General features: G+C 47.6%; 2 protein-coding genes across 3 annotated transcripts in view; one reads left to right on the forward strand and one right to left on the reverse strand.

Annotated features, from left to right (window-relative positions):
* LOC117391464 (WD repeat-containing protein 7) overlaps positions 1 to 16,958 on the forward strand; it is a 57,084-nt gene extending 40,126 nt beyond the window's left edge. Inside the window, exons 20-30 of one of the 2 annotated variants that reach the window (XM_033989283.2) lie at positions 3,354 to 3,472; positions 4,040 to 4,163; positions 4,271 to 4,384; positions 5,612 to 5,833; positions 5,950 to 6,136; positions 9,750 to 9,867; positions 9,966 to 10,115; positions 10,198 to 10,280; positions 10,760 to 10,859; positions 12,854 to 12,958; positions 15,707 to 16,957. In XM_033989283.2, coding sequence (XP_033845174.1) covers positions 3,354 to 3,472; positions 4,040 to 4,163; positions 4,271 to 4,384; positions 5,612 to 5,833; positions 5,950 to 6,136; positions 9,750 to 9,867; positions 9,966 to 10,115; positions 10,198 to 10,280; positions 10,760 to 10,859; positions 12,854 to 12,958; positions 15,707 to 15,910 — 1,526 coding nt within the window. In that variant the 3' untranslated portion in view covers positions 15,911 to 16,957. Of the gene's footprint in view, positions 1 to 3,353; positions 3,473 to 4,039; positions 4,164 to 4,270; positions 4,385 to 5,611; positions 5,834 to 5,949; positions 6,137 to 9,749; positions 9,868 to 9,965; positions 10,116 to 10,197; positions 10,281 to 10,759; positions 10,860 to 12,853; positions 12,959 to 15,706 lie in introns of both variants that reach the window. The other variant, XM_055231840.1, reaches the window with a different exon arrangement.
* fech (ferrochelatase) overlaps positions 1 to 17,398 on the reverse strand; it is a 112,868-nt gene that overhangs the window by 38,964 nt on the left and 56,506 nt on the right. The window lies entirely within an intron of this gene.

The raw sequence follows: 17,398 nt of genomic DNA on the forward strand, positions 1-17,398 counted from the left end.
CCTTATGACCGCTTTCAATGCATCCCATACAATTGTAGGCATAACTTCCTCATTTCCATTTTCGGCCAAATAATTTTGGATGTCTTCTCTAACTTGTTCCCTCATTAAATGCAAAATACTTGTATTCAACCTCCAGGTTGTATCTCTTCTTCCCCCACTTAAGGTAATGTCCATATACACTGGAGTGTGATCTGATATATCCATAACGCCTATTTTACAATCAACCACTCTGTGCAAATCATTTTTAAATATAAGGAAATAATCCAGTCTAGAATACAAATTATGGGGGTGGGAGAAGAAGGTATAATCCCTCTGCGTTGGGTTAGATTCTCGCCAAACGTCCAGAAGTCCCAAGTCTTTCATTGTCAGTTTGAAACTTTTAGTTGTTTTGCTCTCTCCCTGTGTCTGAGGATTGGATGAGTCCAAGAAAGGGTTAAGTCGTATGTTCAAATCACCTCCCAAAATCAAAATGCCTTCTGTCTCTAAGCTAATTAGTTCAAAAATATGTTTATAAAACTTCCATTCAGATCCTGGGGGGGCATATACATTTATGGTCGTAATTAGAACCCCCTGTAAATAACCTTTAACCAGTACATACCTCCCCTCATTATCTCTTTTCTCTTGAATACACTCAAAGTTTAATTTATTAGAAATCAAGGTTACTACCCCTCTCTTTGAGCATTGGGAACATGAAGCTGAAAATTGTTTAAATTTCCATTTTTTAAGTTTTTCATGTTCTGATTTCGGTAAATGAGTTTCTTGAAGTAGGGCCAGCTCTATTCCCTCTTTTTTCAATTTAGTCATAATTTTACTCCTTTTAATTGGATTTCCCAAACCATTAACATTGTAGGTTGCTACTTTAATTATCCCAGTACTCTGCATAGATATTTCCCAAGTAAATTTCCTCCTGTAAATGAAACATGTACACCACTAATAACAGAACAAAACTAGTAACAAACATCAGAACAGATGTTGAAGAACAAAAACAGAACATACTGACTTCCAAACATAGAGCCACTTTGTTGGCCGTAGGGTAGGGAAGGACTACTCCGTCTTCTTGCGCAGGAGCGCCCTCTTCAGCCTGCAGGCTGTTACGTGAGTCCGTAGGGTCTTTTAACTTTGTGTGTGACCCGACTACAAAGATATTCTCATGCCCATATCATGGAATATATAAAACTAATGAAAAATTATCAGTGCAAGATCAAAACCTAGTTGCATAGCTGTGTGAAGCCTTATCTTACTTTGTCTGCAATTCCAACCAAATAACAACCTTAGGGCGTGTCATCCTGACGTCGAAATGCCTGGAGTTTTTCCTTGAATCCTGGCATCTGTGCTGCATGGCCTTTCTTTCCACTCTCCGTCTGCCACATTCGCTGCTTTATTTGCTCCAAAAGCGAAACGGGGGTTTTGACCACATTAACCGTCATTCCTCTCTTCACCATGTCCTCCGTTGCCTCCTGAGCCGAGTTATATGTGACCGTTCCTCCGCTGTAGTGCACTCTCAGTTTAGCCGGGAAGGGCGTCTGGAATCGGATGTTATTTTCCCGGAGTGCCGCCTTTGCTGCTGTGTACTCTTTACGTTTACGTTGTACTTCTGGGGCATAGTCATTATCCAAATAGATCTTTTTACCTTGAAAATCAAACCCCCTTGCCCGCCACGCCCGCCGTAGAATATCCTCCTTCATCCGATAACTTGCGAACCTGACCACGAAGGACCGTGGCGCGGCTCCGGTGGGCGGCCTCGCTCCGAGTGCGCGATGCGCCCTCTCAATGCCGAGCGCAGCGGGTGAAGGCAGACCCAAGCCGTTTGCGAGTAAAGTCTCAACAAAGTTAATCACAGATGCTGCTCCGTCTTCAGCCCCTTCAATCACCCCGTATATTCTGATATTCTCACGCCTAGAACGCCCCTCTAAATCCAGTAGTTTAGCTTCAATTTGAGTTTGGAGTTTCGCTAGTTCGATTAGCATCTCCTCTGACGACTGGATGTGCGTCTCTGCAGCCACTATTCGTTCTTCTGCTTCATCCATCCTTTTGCCAATATCAATCATTTCTTCTCTCATTGCATCTAACTGCTTCTTGTTCTCCTTCCTAAAATCACGAAGCTCTTTCAAGATTAAGTCAACTTTGCCTTTATCGTCTCTGTCTTTGACTTTCGCTTCGTCGTCCTCCACGTTGCTATTGCTACTAGCTTGAGATAATGCCTCGTCCTCTTCCTCACCGCGTTCCGTCATTTGTGAAGTACTTTTCTTACTTTTTTTGGGCATTCTGTCTTATTTATTTTACCCACCGTTTGTTGATCGAAAAAACTTTTCAGTTTCGAGTTAGTCTTTGGGTATATCTATGGATTTGCAGTCGGGAGAGAATTCTCTATGCTGCCATCACTTCGCCCGTCAGACCGGAAGTCCTCTCATTGGTTAAATTTCATAGAATTTTTATATATTATTACTTTTGTCCGATTCAAGTTATGTGACCATTGTGAGTTTTTCTTTCATTAACCAAAGGGTACCAACAATTTTGTCCATGTGTGTAGATCTATGTGTTCCAGCCTCTGTGCCTGCTCCTTGTCTGTGTGGTCCACTCTGCTTCGGCACAGCCTTCCCTGGCTCTGGTCCCCAGATCTGCTCTGCTCTGTGCATGTGTTTGCTACCTGTTCCAACAACCAAGCCCTGCACCTTAAGCTTGTAAAATTGTAGTGTGTTAGCCTGGCCTTACTCTGTGCATGAGGCTCTTGTAAATGTGTTTGTGGTACCCTGGCTTCACTGCAATAGGCTGTTGTAAACATGTATTAGCTGTGTTAGCCAGACCTCATTGCAGTAGGCTCAGGTAAATGTGTGTAAACATGTGTTAACCTGGCCTCAACCTACACTGCAGTAGGTTGTACAAATGTTTGTGTGTTAGCCAGGCTTCACTACAGTAGACTGTATTGTAAATGTGTGGTAGCTGTGTTAGCCTGGCCTCACCACAATACGCCCTAACTGTAAACATGTGTTAGCTGTGTCAGCATGGCCTCACTGCCGTAGGCTCTAGCTGTAAAGTTGTGTGTTAGCTATGTTAGTGTGGCCTTACTGCAGTAGGCGCTAGTGTAAAGTTATGATTTAGCTGTGTTAGCCTGGCCTCACTGCAGTAGACCCTTGTAAACACATGATAACCAGGCTTCAGTCACTGCAGTAGTTGCAAATGTGCGTGTGTGCATTAGCCAGGCCTCACTACAGTAGACTCTTGTAAACATCTGTTAGCTGTGTTAGCCTGGTCTCACTGCAGTAGGCTCTCGTAAGTGTGTTACCTGTGTTAGCCTTGCGTTACTGCAGTTGTCTCTAGCATGTCCAGGTGTTGACCTTGTGCTTATTTTTAAGGTTGGAGCCAGCTCGCTGCTATGCACTGTGTCATGCTCCCTGACCTGCTGGGGCTGGACAAGTACCGCCCCCCTCTGCTGGAGATGCTGGCCCGGCGCTGGCAGGACAGATGCCTCGAGGTAACTACTATTAAGTGATCCTTGTCTTATTTAATCACTGAGTAGTAGTTATTTGGACTATACACAAACTCCAAAACTGTGCTGAGAAAACTCCTCAGGAGACCCAAGTTAATCAATAACGTCCCCTCTGTCAAATAAGGTACTTTTAAAATCATCCAGAGACTAAATTGGGCTGATCAACATCCCAACCTGGGCGTCCCAGGTTGGGATGTTGTGTCTTTGGTATAAATAAAACGAAAATGCTTGAAAATGAGCATAAGGCTTACAAGTTTTCAGATTGGTCAAAATAGGGAAAAATCAATGGTTTTGGATAAATCTGCTGATACAGGGGACACGGGGCTCAAAACTGGGACTATCCTGTAAATGGGATTGTCCGGTCACCCTAGAGTAACTAGATAATGATAAAAGGTGGTGATTTAAATATGTTGTGTTAATTATTGCATAGTTAGAAGTGTAATAGCCCTCTTTAAATGTGAGAGTGAATATTCTTTAGTGTAGTGACATTACATCTTCATATAGTAGTGTATATAAGTAGCTGTGTGTTGAAAGTGCTCTACTGTACATTAGGTGCGCGAGGCGGCTCAGGCTCTGCTTTTGGCTGAGCTCAGGAGGATCGGTGTGTCCGGTCGAAAGGATACCATCGACATGTGGGCACCATACCTGCCCCAGTACGTGGACACAGTCAGCTCACGTAAGGCTGATCATTCTCTCTGCTCCCAGGGCTCCCACTGATCCCTCGCTACGTGTTCTAGTGCAGAGCTTTGTAGTCATTATAGGATTTTTGTTTTGCTTTTCCAGCTGGAGCCAGCACAGAGCAGCCTGCCCCTGCCCCTCCCCCGCCAGAGGTTCAGCCAATAGAGAGCAAGCTCCCAGAGGAGGAGATGGACGTGGCGGACGATGACATCACTGCAGGTAGGAATGATCCAGGTCTAGATGATGAGTCCCTAGGACTATGTTCGGATGTGCAGAATCTGAACCAGCAGAGTGCATCACTCTGGTCAGAACATCAAAATTCACCAGCGACCAGTGAATCCTTACTGGCCGCCAGAGGGCAGGGCTGGAAGCACTGAATGATTTCCTGCACATGCAAAAAGGGAACATTCTTTGTTTTCAGCACCGCCCCCTGGTGGTCAGGAGGGGTTAAGTAGAACAGTATTGTTCAGTCCTCTTTTGCCTACAGTTTACATTACAAGCCTGTGGACAACCAGTGATCCTACCTGCTGTGCTTTGGTGGAGATATTAATTTAGATTAATGCTTCAAGATTCATTAAATGCAATCAAATCCACAATGTAACTTACTAGAGCAATCATTCTGTTTTCAAAGTCTACGATTATGTAGGTAATTTCCGTGGCAAACAACATTTATTCTGTGTAAAAGCTGCTAATCCTGTTGTTTAGACCTCTACAAATACACTGCATGGCCAAAAAAAAAGTCTCCACCAAAAAAAAAAAAAGGTACACACTCTAATATTCGTTGGACTGTCTTTAGCTTTGATTACGGCACCCATTCGCTGTGACAATGTTTCGATAAATCTTGTGACATTGCAGAAGCTTATTTCCATCCAGTGTTACATTAATTTTTCATTAAGCATTGATGATGTTAGAGTCTGACGCTGCACAAAGCCTTCTCCAGCACATCCCAAAGATTCTCAATGGGGTTAAGGTCTGGACTCTGTGGTGGACAATCCATGTGTGAAAATGATGTCTTATGCTCCTGATCCACTCTGTCACTATTTGAGCCCGACGAATCCTGGCATCGTCATCTTGGACTATGCCCGTGCCATCAGGAAAGAAAAATCCATTGATGGAATAAACTGGTCATTCAGTATATTCAGGTGTCAGCTGACCTCATTCTTTGAGCACAGACTGTTGCTGAACCTAGACCTGACCAACTGGATTAGGTTCATACCTATTTGCTTAGTTATATCAAGGTGGCGACTTTTCTTTTGGCCAGGCAGTGTATGTTCTGAAATGCATGGGATTCTTGGATTTGATTAGCAGCTCATATTTTAGTCTTCTCTCAAATGTATTTAAATGTGGACTTTTTTTTGTTTAATAAATAGCCTAAGCTCGTCAACAAATCTGCCCTGTAGCTTCCTTCAGCAGTATGAATGTATTAAATAGTCCTCACTCTTTCAGGCTGTCTGTCCAACCTCCCTCCAAATGCCAGGAAGATCTGCAACTCTTATGAGGAGCGGCGCAAACAAGCCACGGCCATCGTCCTGCTGGGGGTCATTGGGGCCGAGTTTGGTGCAGAGATAGAGCCTTCTAAGGGGGCCCGGGCACGGACTGGGGGGCAGGCTCCAGAGGGCTTCGGCCTGACCAGTGGCGGCTCCAACTACTCCCTGGCACGTCACACATGTACGTATGCCCTCTGTTCATGCTAATTACTAACTAAATTGGTTTTGTGGAGCGTACCCTGTTGTTTTTTGGGGGTTTCTGGTTCTCTCTGGCCTTGACTGGTTTGTGCTCTCCAGGTAAAGCCCTCACCTTCCTCCTGCTGCAGCCCCCCAGCCTCAAGCTGCCAGCCCACAGCACCATTCGCCGCACGGCCATCGACCTGATTGGGAGGGGCTTCACCGTGTGGGAGCCCTACATGGACGTATCCGCTGTACTGCTTGGCCTGCTGGAACTGTGTGCTGATGCAGAGAAGCAGCTCGCCAAGTCAGTGCTTCACCTTCCTCACCAGCCACACCTGTCTCACCCATCTCATCCATCACATCTGCCTTGCCTGTCTCACATGCCGCACCTGTCACACCCGTCACACCTGTCTCACTCATCACAGCTGTCACACCTGCCATACCCACCGCACCTGTCACACCCTCCTTACCCTCTGTACTGCCCACTTAGCACTTTCAAAGGGGATACAGTATTCTGCTTCACTCCCTTGCTTTGGCATTTCATATTTTATCACTCAAAATGAGTGATAATGAGTGACAGAGCATTCACAATAGCTGCCTGAGGTCACCTCATCTCAAGTTGAAGTTGATTGAATTACCATTTTGCAACATTTCAAATGTTCTTTTGTTAAGTGCTCTACGTCAGCAAACAAGAGAAAGAAGAAATTTTGACATGACAATGGCAGACAACAAAAAGTATTGGCAGACAACAAAAAGTATTATTATTTACCCACAAGAGAAATTACTTGAACAAAGTAGTTCACACCTTACAATATATTAAGAACTGCAAAATTGCTTGGGTCAAAATTGGGGCGGGTGCGGAGAGATCCGGGCGGCAGTCGAAGGCGGGGACCTCGACGACCGGATCTCCGGACATGGAGACTAGCTCTGGGGACGTGGAATGTCACCTCGCTGGGGGGGAAGGAGCCTGAGCTTGTGCGGGAGGTTGAGCGTTACCGGCTAGATATAGTCGGCCTCACCTCCACGCACAGCTCAGCCGCTGCGTGTTGGGGTTCACTCCGGTGAACGAGAGGGTCGCGTCCCTGCGCCTTCGGGTCGGGGACAGGTCTCTCACTGTTGTGTCGGCCTACGGGCCAAACAGCAGTGCAGAGTACCCGGCCTTCTTGGAGTCCCTGGGAGGGGTACTAGACAGTGCACCAACCTGGGACTCCGTTGTTCTCCTGGGGGACTTCAACGCCCATGTGGGTAACGACAGTGACACTTGGAGGGGCGTGATTGGGAGGAACGGCCTCCCCGATCTGAACCCGAATGGTGTTTTGTTATTGGACTTCTGTGCTAGTCACAGCTTGTCCATAACAAACACCATGTTCGAGCACAAGGGTGTCCATCGGTGCACGTGGCACCAGGACACTCTAGGTCGGAGGTCGATGATCGACTTTGTTGTCGTGTCATCTGACCTCCGACCGCGTGTCTTGGACACTCGGGTGAAGAGAGGGGCTGAGCTGTCAACTGATCACCACCTGGTGGTGAGTTGGATCCGCTGGCGGAGGAGGAAGCCGGACAGACCTGGCAGACCCAAGCGCATTGTGAGGGTCTGCTGGTAACGTCTGGCGGAGCCCTCTGTCAGGGGGGTCTTCAACTCCCACCTCCGGGAGAGCTTCTCCCTGATCCCAGGGGAGGCTGGAGACATGGACTCTGAGTGGGCCATGTTCTCCACCTCTATTGTCGATGCGGCTGCTCGTAGCTGTGGTCGTAAGGTCTGTGGTGCTTGTCGCGGCGGCAATCCCCGAACCCGGTGGTGGACACCGGAAGTAAGGGATGCCGTCAAGCTGAAGAAGGAGTCCTATCGAGCCTTGTTGGCTCGTGGGACTCCTGAGGCAACTGATGAGTACCGGCGGGCCAAGCGTGCCGCGGCTCGGGCAGTCACAGAGGCAAAAACTCGGGGTTGGGAGGAGTTCGGGGAGGCCATGGAGGAGGACTATCGGACGGCCTCAAAGAGATTCTGGCAAACCGTCCGACGCCTCAGGAGGGGGAAGCAGTGCTTCACCAACACTGTTTACAGTGCGGGTGGAGAGCTGCTGACTTCGACTGGGGATGTTGTCGGGCGGTGGAAGGAATACTTTGAGGATCTCCTCAATCCCACTGTCACGTCTTCCGAGGAGGAAGCAGAAACTGGGGACCCAGAGGCGGACTCTTCCATCACCCTGGCTGAAGTCACTGAGGTGGTTGGCAAGCTCCTCGGTGGCAAGGCTCCGGGGGTGGACGAGATCCGTCCTGAGTACCTCAAGTCTCTGGATGTTGTGGGGCTGTCTTGGCTGACACGTCTCTGCAACATCGCGTGGCGGTCGGGGACAGTACCTGTGGAGTGGCAGACCGGGGTGGTGGTCCCTCTGTATAAGAAGGGGGACCGGAGGGTGTGTTCCAATTACAGGGGAATCACACTCCTCAGCCTTCCCGGTAAGGTCTATTCCAGGGTACTGGAGAGGAGAATCCGACCGATAGTCGAACCTCGGATTCAGGAGGAGCAGTGTGGTTTTCGTCCTGGTCGTGGAACACTGGACCAGCTCTATACTCTCCATCGGGTCCTCGAGGGCTCATGGGAGTATGCCCAACCAGTCCACATGTGTTTTGTGGATCTGGAGAAGGCATTCGACCGTGTCCCTCGTGGTGTCCTTTGGGGGTGCTCTGGGAGTATGGGGTCCGGGGCTCTTTGCTAAGGGCTGTCTGGTCCCTGTATGACCGGAGCAGGAGCTGTGTTCGCATTGCCGGCAGTAAGTCAGACCTGTTCCCGGTGCATGTTGGACTCCGCCAGGGCTGCCCTTTGTCACCGGTTCTGTTCATTATATTTATGGACAGAATTTCTAGGCGCAGCCAGGGGCCGGAGGGGGCCTGGTTTGAGAACCACAGGATTTCATCTCTGCTGTTTGCAGATGATGTTGTCCTGATGGCTTCTTCGAGCCAGGACCTGCAGCAGGCACTGGGGTGGTTTGCAGCCGAGTGTGAAGCGGCTGGGATGAGAATCAGCTCCTCCAAATCCGAGGCCATGGTTCTCGACCGGAAAAAGGTGGTTTGCTCTCTCCGGGTGGGTGGTGAGTCTCTGCCCCAAGTGGAGGAGTTCAAGTATCTCGGGGTCTTGTTCACAAGTGAGGGAAGGATGGAGCGGGAGATTGACAGGCGGATCGGTGCAGCGTCTGCAGTGATGCGGTCGCTGTATCGGTCCGTTGTGGTGAAGAAGGAGCTGAGCCGGAAGGCGAAGCTCTCGATTTACCGGTCAATCTACGTTCCTACCCTCACCTATGGTCATGAGCTCTGGGTAATGACCGAAAGGACAAGATCGCGGATACAAGCGGCTGAAATGGGCTTCCTCCGCAGAGTGGCCGGGCGCACCCTTAGGGATAGGGTGAGGAGCTCGGTCACACAGGAGGAGCTCGGAGTAGAGCCGCTGCTCCTACACGTTGAGAGGAACCAGCTGAGGTGGCTCGGGCATCTGCTCAGGATGCCTCCTGGACGCCTCCCTAGGGAGGTGTTCTGGGCATGTCCCACCGGGAGGAGGCCCCGGGGAAGACCCAGGACACGCTGGAGGGACTATGTCTCTCGGCTGGCCTGGGAACGCCTTGGGGTCCCACCGGAGGAGCTGGAGGACGTGTCCGGGGTGAGGGAAGTCTGGGAGTCCCTGCTTAGACTGCTGCCCCCGCGACCCGGCCCCGGATAAGAGGAAGAAGATGGATGGATGGATGGATGCAAAATTGCTGAAATTCAAAATAAGTATCAATACTAGCAAGAGACTGGCAACAGTGTCAAATAAGACGCAAATTTGTTTATGTATAAGAGGAGTAGTCGGTATGATGAAAAGATGCATCACAGTTGTGTTGACATGTGTGGACACTGGACTTTCTAACCCTCCTCTGTGTCCTCAGTGTGACAGTGGGGCTTCCTCTGAACCCTCCGGCCGACTCCGCTCGCTCTGCTCGCCATGCCCTGTCCCTCATCGCTACGGCCCGCCCCCCTGCCTTCATCACCACCATCGCTCGAGAGGTACCACACACATACCGGCCTCACCACGTGGCACCAGTAGTCGACATTTGCCAAGGAATACTGGAAACCGTGTAACTATGTCAAATTGTTTGTTGTAGGTGCATCGATTCAACGCGGCGCAGGCCAACTCCCAGTCCCAGCAGAACGTGCACACCAGCACTCTTGCCCGGGCCAAGACCGAGATCCTCAGAGTCCTGGACATCCTGATTGAGAAGATGCCTGCAGATGTGGTGGACCTGCTCGTGGAGGTCAGATATCCAAGTTCTCCACAGTGAAATTACTGGCCCAAAAGGTGTGTATAATTGCTTAAGATTGTACTGTGTTTCTCAGGTTATGGATATCATCATGTACTGTATTGAGGGCTCTCTGGTCAAGAAGAAGGGTCTGCAGGAATGCTTCCCTGCCATCTGCAGGTTAGTACCTATCCTCCCCTCTTCTCCTCTGTTCTGTTCTCCCACTCCTCTTTTCTGCTGTCCTCCTCTCCGACTTCTTTCTCCTCTCCCCTCCTCTTCTCTTTTCTCCTCTACTCTCCTTCCTCTTCTCTCCTGTGTTTTCTGTCCTCTCCTTTCTCTCCTCTGGTTTCCTCTTTCTTTTCCTTATCTCTGCTCTTCTCCCCCATTCCTATGTTCTGCTCTTCTCTCTCTTCCACTGCTCTCCTGTTCTCTCCTATGCTCTCCTCTCTACTCCTGTTCTCTTTTCTCCTCTCTTCTCCTCTTCAACTCCTTTGTCCCCTCCTCGGCTCCTGTTCTCTGCTCTCCTCCTCTCCTCTGCTCTCCTCTGCTCCCCTTTCCATCTCCTCCACTCTACTCTTTTCTCTCCCTCTCTTCCTTTTTTCTCCTCCCCTTACACACACACAGAGAGAGACACAGACTCATGTTGTGTTGTACTGCAGGTTCTACATGGTGGGCTACTGTGACCGCAGTCACCGTATTGCTGTAGGAGCTCGCCAGGGCTCTGTGGCTCTCTACGACGTCCGCACGGGCAAATGTCAGGTATGCTGAGACTACACAGCTCTAGTAAGGCAGGCTGTGGGTGAGTTTTGGTGTGGGGAAAGAGATTACCATTATGGGAGAAGGTTGGGGTGGGTCATCAAAGTCTTTTATAAATGTATTTTCTCAGTGAATATGATAATATAATAATATATAATAATAATAATATATCCCATTGTAACAAAACATTTCATTTGAAGCTGTTTGCAGTGATCCAAACTTATTCCTCACTTTGCATCCATAGCACGCTAATGAAACAAAATTTGTACTCAAGTAAGCAACATCAAAATAATATTACTCAAGTAGAAATACTTGAGTAAAGTAGTGAGTGAAAGTGGTCTAAGAAATCCCATGTAAGATTAAAAAATCTATTTCGGAAAGCACAGCTCAAGAGCAAGTGTCTCGACATAACATCTGATTTATAATTTAAAGTGAATGTAAATGGAAGGACAAAGCATTAAAAATGCACAAAATCTGGTGTGAGACACACAAAAATGACAAAATCATATTTGAAGGAGATGTACAAGAACCACGTATGTTGAAATAATTTCATATGTTAGTGCACTCTAGAGCGACCCCAGTGGTACTAGATTTAGGATTTTTTTGGGTCACGCATCATTCATCCCAAACGCGCACGATGACCCACCTGAGAGTCCATCAGCTCATCACCGAACTTATTTCTATGACAACATGCTTCAAGTGCACAGAGCACACGTGCTCGCTTACCCTATGGTATTTTCTTTTATATGTGGTTAAATACACCGTGAGGACTGTAGAGGAGGCGAAAAAGCTTTCTGAACGACACACAGACTCACTTGTGCAGACAGGGGCAGGAAGAGACAGTCACTGATATTAAGTTTATGCCTCCTTTTTTGCCCAATTTCAAGCCCTTTTACTGTTGCAGCTTATTGCGTAGGTCCGCGGGCCGGCCATTTACTGTCGTCCAGAGTGCGACTGTTGGGTTTACACCGCACCAAGCGCACTCAGAGCAAATGCTCTTTTACGTTAACCTAACTAGTGGCAGTGTGAAAAAGACCTGTATTACAACCAAATATTGTTACTTCAATAAAACTATTACTCATGTAGGAGTAAACATATGCCGTTAGAAAATACAATGTTACTCAAGTAAATTTAACTGAGTAAATGTTGCTGGGTACTACACACCTCTGGGTGTTGCTAGAGTGGAGTTTTGGCCACACACTACTGCTAGCAACTAGCCGGTCTACCAACTTCCTGGTTCACAGCCAGTACAAACACTACGTAACGCCAGCCTATGTGACTTTAGATTTTGATACAATTTCTCCCATCTGACAGCTCTGAACCCTCAGTAACACTTGATGATGGATTAGATTGGGCATTAGTTTGGAGGTGAAGGTGAAGGTTTGACCTGTGTATAATGGTGGACTTCACAGCTGTTGCCATGGGAGACATTATTGCTGTGGGGTATTCTGTCACAGTTTAGGTGTGAGTGGATCCTAACACAATCAGTGCTCTGCTTCCACACTGCAGCTGCCCTTAACTACTCTAAGGGCTGTAGGGGAGAATCTTAGGATCACCATTTTCAGGGGCCAGTTTGTAACATGGCTCACCTTTCGTTTTGAGAATATGTACACTGTTATGCTATCTACACCTAAACAGCAGTAGCCCTTATTAAGAATGCTACTGCTGTGAGCTGTACTGAAAGCCAACATCATAGTTGCCAAGTCTGCTTCCTTATAGCGACTTTTGGCTAATTTTTTGTCATTTGTCAATTCATCAAAGAGGTGATTTTTAGTTTCATGTAATGGCCACATACAGTCAATGGTAATGAATGAAATACAAGTTGTTCATGTTTTAAACCATTATTGATGTTAAGAATGCTAATAAAAATATTCACATTTGATAGCATAGGGCTACACAATTTATCTCAATCAAATCGAAATTGCAATTTGAATGGATGCAATTAATAGACTAATGCGTGTGAATGTGGGTTGATGTGTGCTCTTGTCTGTGCTTAGAATATCCATGGACACAAAGGGCCCATCACAGCCGTATCCTTTGCTCCAGACGGCCGCTACCTTGCAACCTACTCCAACGCCGACAGCCACATCTCCTTCTGGCAGGTACAAACTCATCCAGCCATCCATTTTCTTCCGCTTATCCGAGGCTGGGTCGCGGGGGTAGCAATCTAAGTAGGGACTTCCAGACTTCCCTCATTCTAGACACATCCTCCAGCTCCTAGGATGGGACCCCAAGGCGTTCCCAGGCCAATTGAGAGACATAGTCCTTCCAGCGTGTCCTGGGTCTTCCCGGTGGGACATGTCCGGAACACCTCCCTAGGGAGGTGTCCAGGGGGCATCTAGAACAGATGCCCAGGCCACCTCGGCTGGCGCCGCTCGATGTGGCGGAGCAGTGGCTCTACTCTGAGCTCCTGCTGTATGACAGAGCTCCTCACCCTATCTCTAAGGGAGCGCCTAGCCACCCTGCAGAGGAAACTAATTTCACCCACTTGTATCTTGTCCTTTCGGTGGGGGTAGGAATGTAGATTTGACCACATCATTACGGACACTGCATCAATCCGCCTGTCAGTCTCATGTGAACAAGAGATGCTTAAAACCCTCCACATGAGGCAAGGACTCACCACCCACCCGGAAAGGGCAAGCCACCTTTTTCCGGTCAAGAACCATGGCCTCGGATTTGGAGGAGTTAATTCTCATCCCAGTCCCTTCACACTTGGGCTGCAGGGATGAGATCCTGTGGTTCCTGAACCAGACCCCCTGCAGCCCATGGCTGCACCTAGAAATTCTGTCCATGTTTGTATTTATATATTATTTATTTATGTATTTTGCAAGTGTTTGTTTGTATGTGTACACAATGTTTTTGTTCAACAATGTTCATGTGGAGCCCAGGGAGGAGTGGTAGGATGTCACCATGAACTCAGGATTATTGGGGTTTCTTCTTTTCTTTACTTTTTGTTATCCTGATTTTGAAAATTTGATTGCAAAAAAGAAATTCTGTCCATAAGTACAATACAGGGACCGGACAGCCCTTAGCAAAGGGCACCAGACCCCATACTACCGGAGCACCCCCCAAAGAACACCATGGTCGAATGCCTTCTCCAGATCCACAAAACACATGTGGACTGGTTGGACAAACACCCATGAACCCTCAAGGACCCCATGGACAGTAGAGGTCCAGTGTTCCGCGACCAGGATGAAAACCACACTGCTCCTCCTGAATCCGAGGTTTAACTATTGGTTGAATTCTCCTCTTCAGTACCCTGAAATAGACATTACCAGGAAGGCTGAGGAGTGTGATTCCTCTGTAATTGGAACACACCCACTGGTCCCCCTTCTTAAAAAGAGGGACCACCGCCCCAGTCCAGTGATACTGAAGAGACGTGCCAGCCACGACAGCCCCACAACACCCAGAGACTTAAGGTACTCGGGACAGATCTCGTCCACCCCTGGAGCCTTGCCACCGAGGACTTTTGCTTCCTCCTCAGAAGAGGTGACAGTTGGATTGAGGAGATCCTCAAATTATTCCTTCCACCGTCTGACAACATCCCCAGTCAAGGTCGGTAGCTCTCCATCCATACTGTAAACATTGTTGAGGCATCCTGAGGCGTTGGATGATTTTCCAGAATCTCTTTGAGGCCATCCAATAGTCGTCCTCCATGAGTTTTTGCCTCTGCAACCGCTCCAGTGTCCACCACCAGGTTCAGGGGTTGCTGCCGCGACAAGCACCACAGACCTTATGTCCAAAGCTATGAGCGGCTGCATCGACAACGGCGGGGGAGAACATGGCCCACTCTCCTAGAGGTGTGAGTTGAAGACTCTGCTGACAGAGGGCTCCACCCGATGTTCTCAACAGACCTTCACAGTACACTTGGCTCTGCCAGGTCTGTCCGGTTTCCTCCTCTGCCAGCGGATCCAACTCATCACAAGGTGGTGATCGGTTGACAGCTCCTTGTGATGCTGTCAACCGAGAGAAGGGCAGAGCTGTCAACTGGCCCCTCTCAAGGAGTTAGGTTAGAGAGCCCAAACTGTGCGTGGAGGTCGGTAACGCTCAACCTCCCACATAAGCTCACAAGCCTTCACCCTCCAGCGAGGTGACATTCCATGTCCCCTATGCCAATTTCCATGTCCAGGGATCCGGACGTCGAGGCCCCTGCCTTGAACTGCTGCTCACAGATCAGTCTTGCAGGTGGTGGGTCCACAGGACGAAGGCCCTGCGTCGCTCCATCGGGCTGTGCCTGGGTGGGCCCTATGGGGAAAGGTCCAGGCGCTTGTTGTTGTGCACCCATCCTGGGCCTGGCTCCAGGGTGGGGCCACCGTAATGCTGGTCTGGGTGACGTAGCTGGCCTTGCTTTTCTACTCATCATATGGAGTCACTCAGTTTATAAGTATACTCTTCACTCCTTTCCATCATTATGAAGTACATACAAGAGGGCTGCAACACCTGGCCTGGGGCCAAGGTGGGCACTTGCACAATATTCTAGGGGCCGCTATATTATGCTATTATTACACACTACACGGATCCGAACATGCGTGAAATTAAATGAAACTACATTATGTCCCCTCAATCTATATTACACATGTGTACCATGTGGTACTTCAGGTGACAAAAAAATAATAATATGGAAAGTATTATTTCCTTTTCAGTCCTTTTCAGAAATATACTAGAGTAGAAAGTACCATCTCAGATATAGTGAAGTAAAAATAAAAGTACTACGCTGTAAAAATGTACTTTAAGTATAGTTACACTGGGTGCTTCAGGTGGGGGAAGTAAGAGCCATTACTTTAACATTAGAGTCTTATTTTGTGTGTGACTTGACCTAAATGTGTTTTGTTTTTTTATCCTTTGCCCAGATGAACACCAGCCTGCTAGGCAGCATTGGCATGTTGAACTCAGCTCCTCAGCTGCGCTGCATAAAGACATACCAGGTGCCACCAGTGCAGCCCGCCTCCCCCGGCTCCCAGAACCACCTAAAACTCGCCCGCCTCATCTGGACCTCCAACCGCAATGTTATCCTCATGGCACACGACGGCAAGGAGCACCGTTTCATGGTCTAAATGTGTCCCGCAACCATTCTGCTCACCACCTCACCTACCTAGTCCACCTCTGTTGTCTGCCCACAGTCAGGGTCTGTCTTGCCCACCACGGTTGTGGTGTTCAGAAACTCACTACACTGTTCTGGATGGATGCCATTTATTTGTTTGTTCTGTGATAGAAAACAGTATGTTGGGACTTGCTTCAGTTCATCTGATGGGAATATGTACACACATACTTTGTGATATATGGTACACATTATCCTTAGGGCCTAAGTCAAGTGGAATCCAACTGAGACCTGTTCAGTGTATTTAAAAGTTGTCTTCACCTTCACTAAACTACTCGCTCTCACAATGAAACCTCCCATGGAAACATATACTGTTATCAACAAATGAAATACTAATGCTATTGTGTCCAAACGTCTCCTGCTCTTCTCCATGAAGATGTTTTAGCCTTGCCTGGAATGTTTCTCAGTATGGCATTAACCCATCTATCTGACATTCATTTAATTAATGGCTTTTTATTACTATAAAGCTTGGAGGGGGGGGTAGTCCACTGACTACAACATGTGTGTACTGTACGTTATGTGGATAATGTTTTTGGTTTTTTTGCTTATTTAAATGTGCTGAAACATTCCCATGCGACCCACACCTGGTTTAGATTTCTGAATCGTTCATACTTCAAATGGAAGTCAGTCAGTTGGATGCCAGGGGGCCTATTTTATTTTTTAACAGAAATATATAAAAAAGTGTTATATTGTAAACTTATCACAAGTCAAAAATATGTCAGAGTCTACACAAATCTGAACTTATCAAAAGCAGTTATATCCTGATCATGTTGTTTGTAGTGTGGTGCTATTCTGTGTAAATTTGCAGATGTAGAGTTCTATTTTAGTGCAAAGAAGATATTTAGTTTGATTTCTGTGACCCTCTGCATGCTTGTAAATGAGCTGGACTTTGTGTGTACAGTAAACGCATTGTGGTGTGTTCAGTTTGTTCCATAATAAACTTCTATTGTGCTGTCAAAGTCTTTTCTTTCTGTATTCCAGTGCTTTTCAATCACACTCCCCTGCAGTTTGCACGTTTTTGTCCTCTTTTGGGTCATATCTGGTGGTTCTTAAAATGCAAAATATTTTCTTACATCCATTGTTCTGTTCTGTGCTTTTAAATCAATAAAATTAAATTAATAATAATAATGCATTTTATAATGATGCCTTTTATACAGTGCTTTCAGTTTACAATTGGTGCATTATTCATTCACGCCACATTCGGTGGTGGTAAAATACTACTGTAGCCACAGCTGTCCTGGGACAGACAGAAGCAAGGCTGCCAATCTGCGGCATCAGCACCTCTGACCGCCATCAACACACACACCACTTTCATGCTAGCATGTTGCCCCACTTTGACACCTGGTCTCAGCAGGACCAGCCCTGTTTGGCGTCTAAGATCTGACAAGATCAGGTTTTGACAAGCAGGTTATCTCTTGACATTCTCATATGTGATGAAGCGCCT

This window comes from Periophthalmus magnuspinnatus, chromosome 23 (genome assembly GCF_009829125.3).
Source record: "Periophthalmus magnuspinnatus isolate fPerMag1 chromosome 23, fPerMag1.2.pri, whole genome shotgun sequence".
In the NCBI taxonomy this organism is placed as follows: domain Eukaryota; kingdom Metazoa; phylum Chordata; class Actinopteri; order Gobiiformes; family Gobiidae; genus Periophthalmus; species Periophthalmus magnuspinnatus.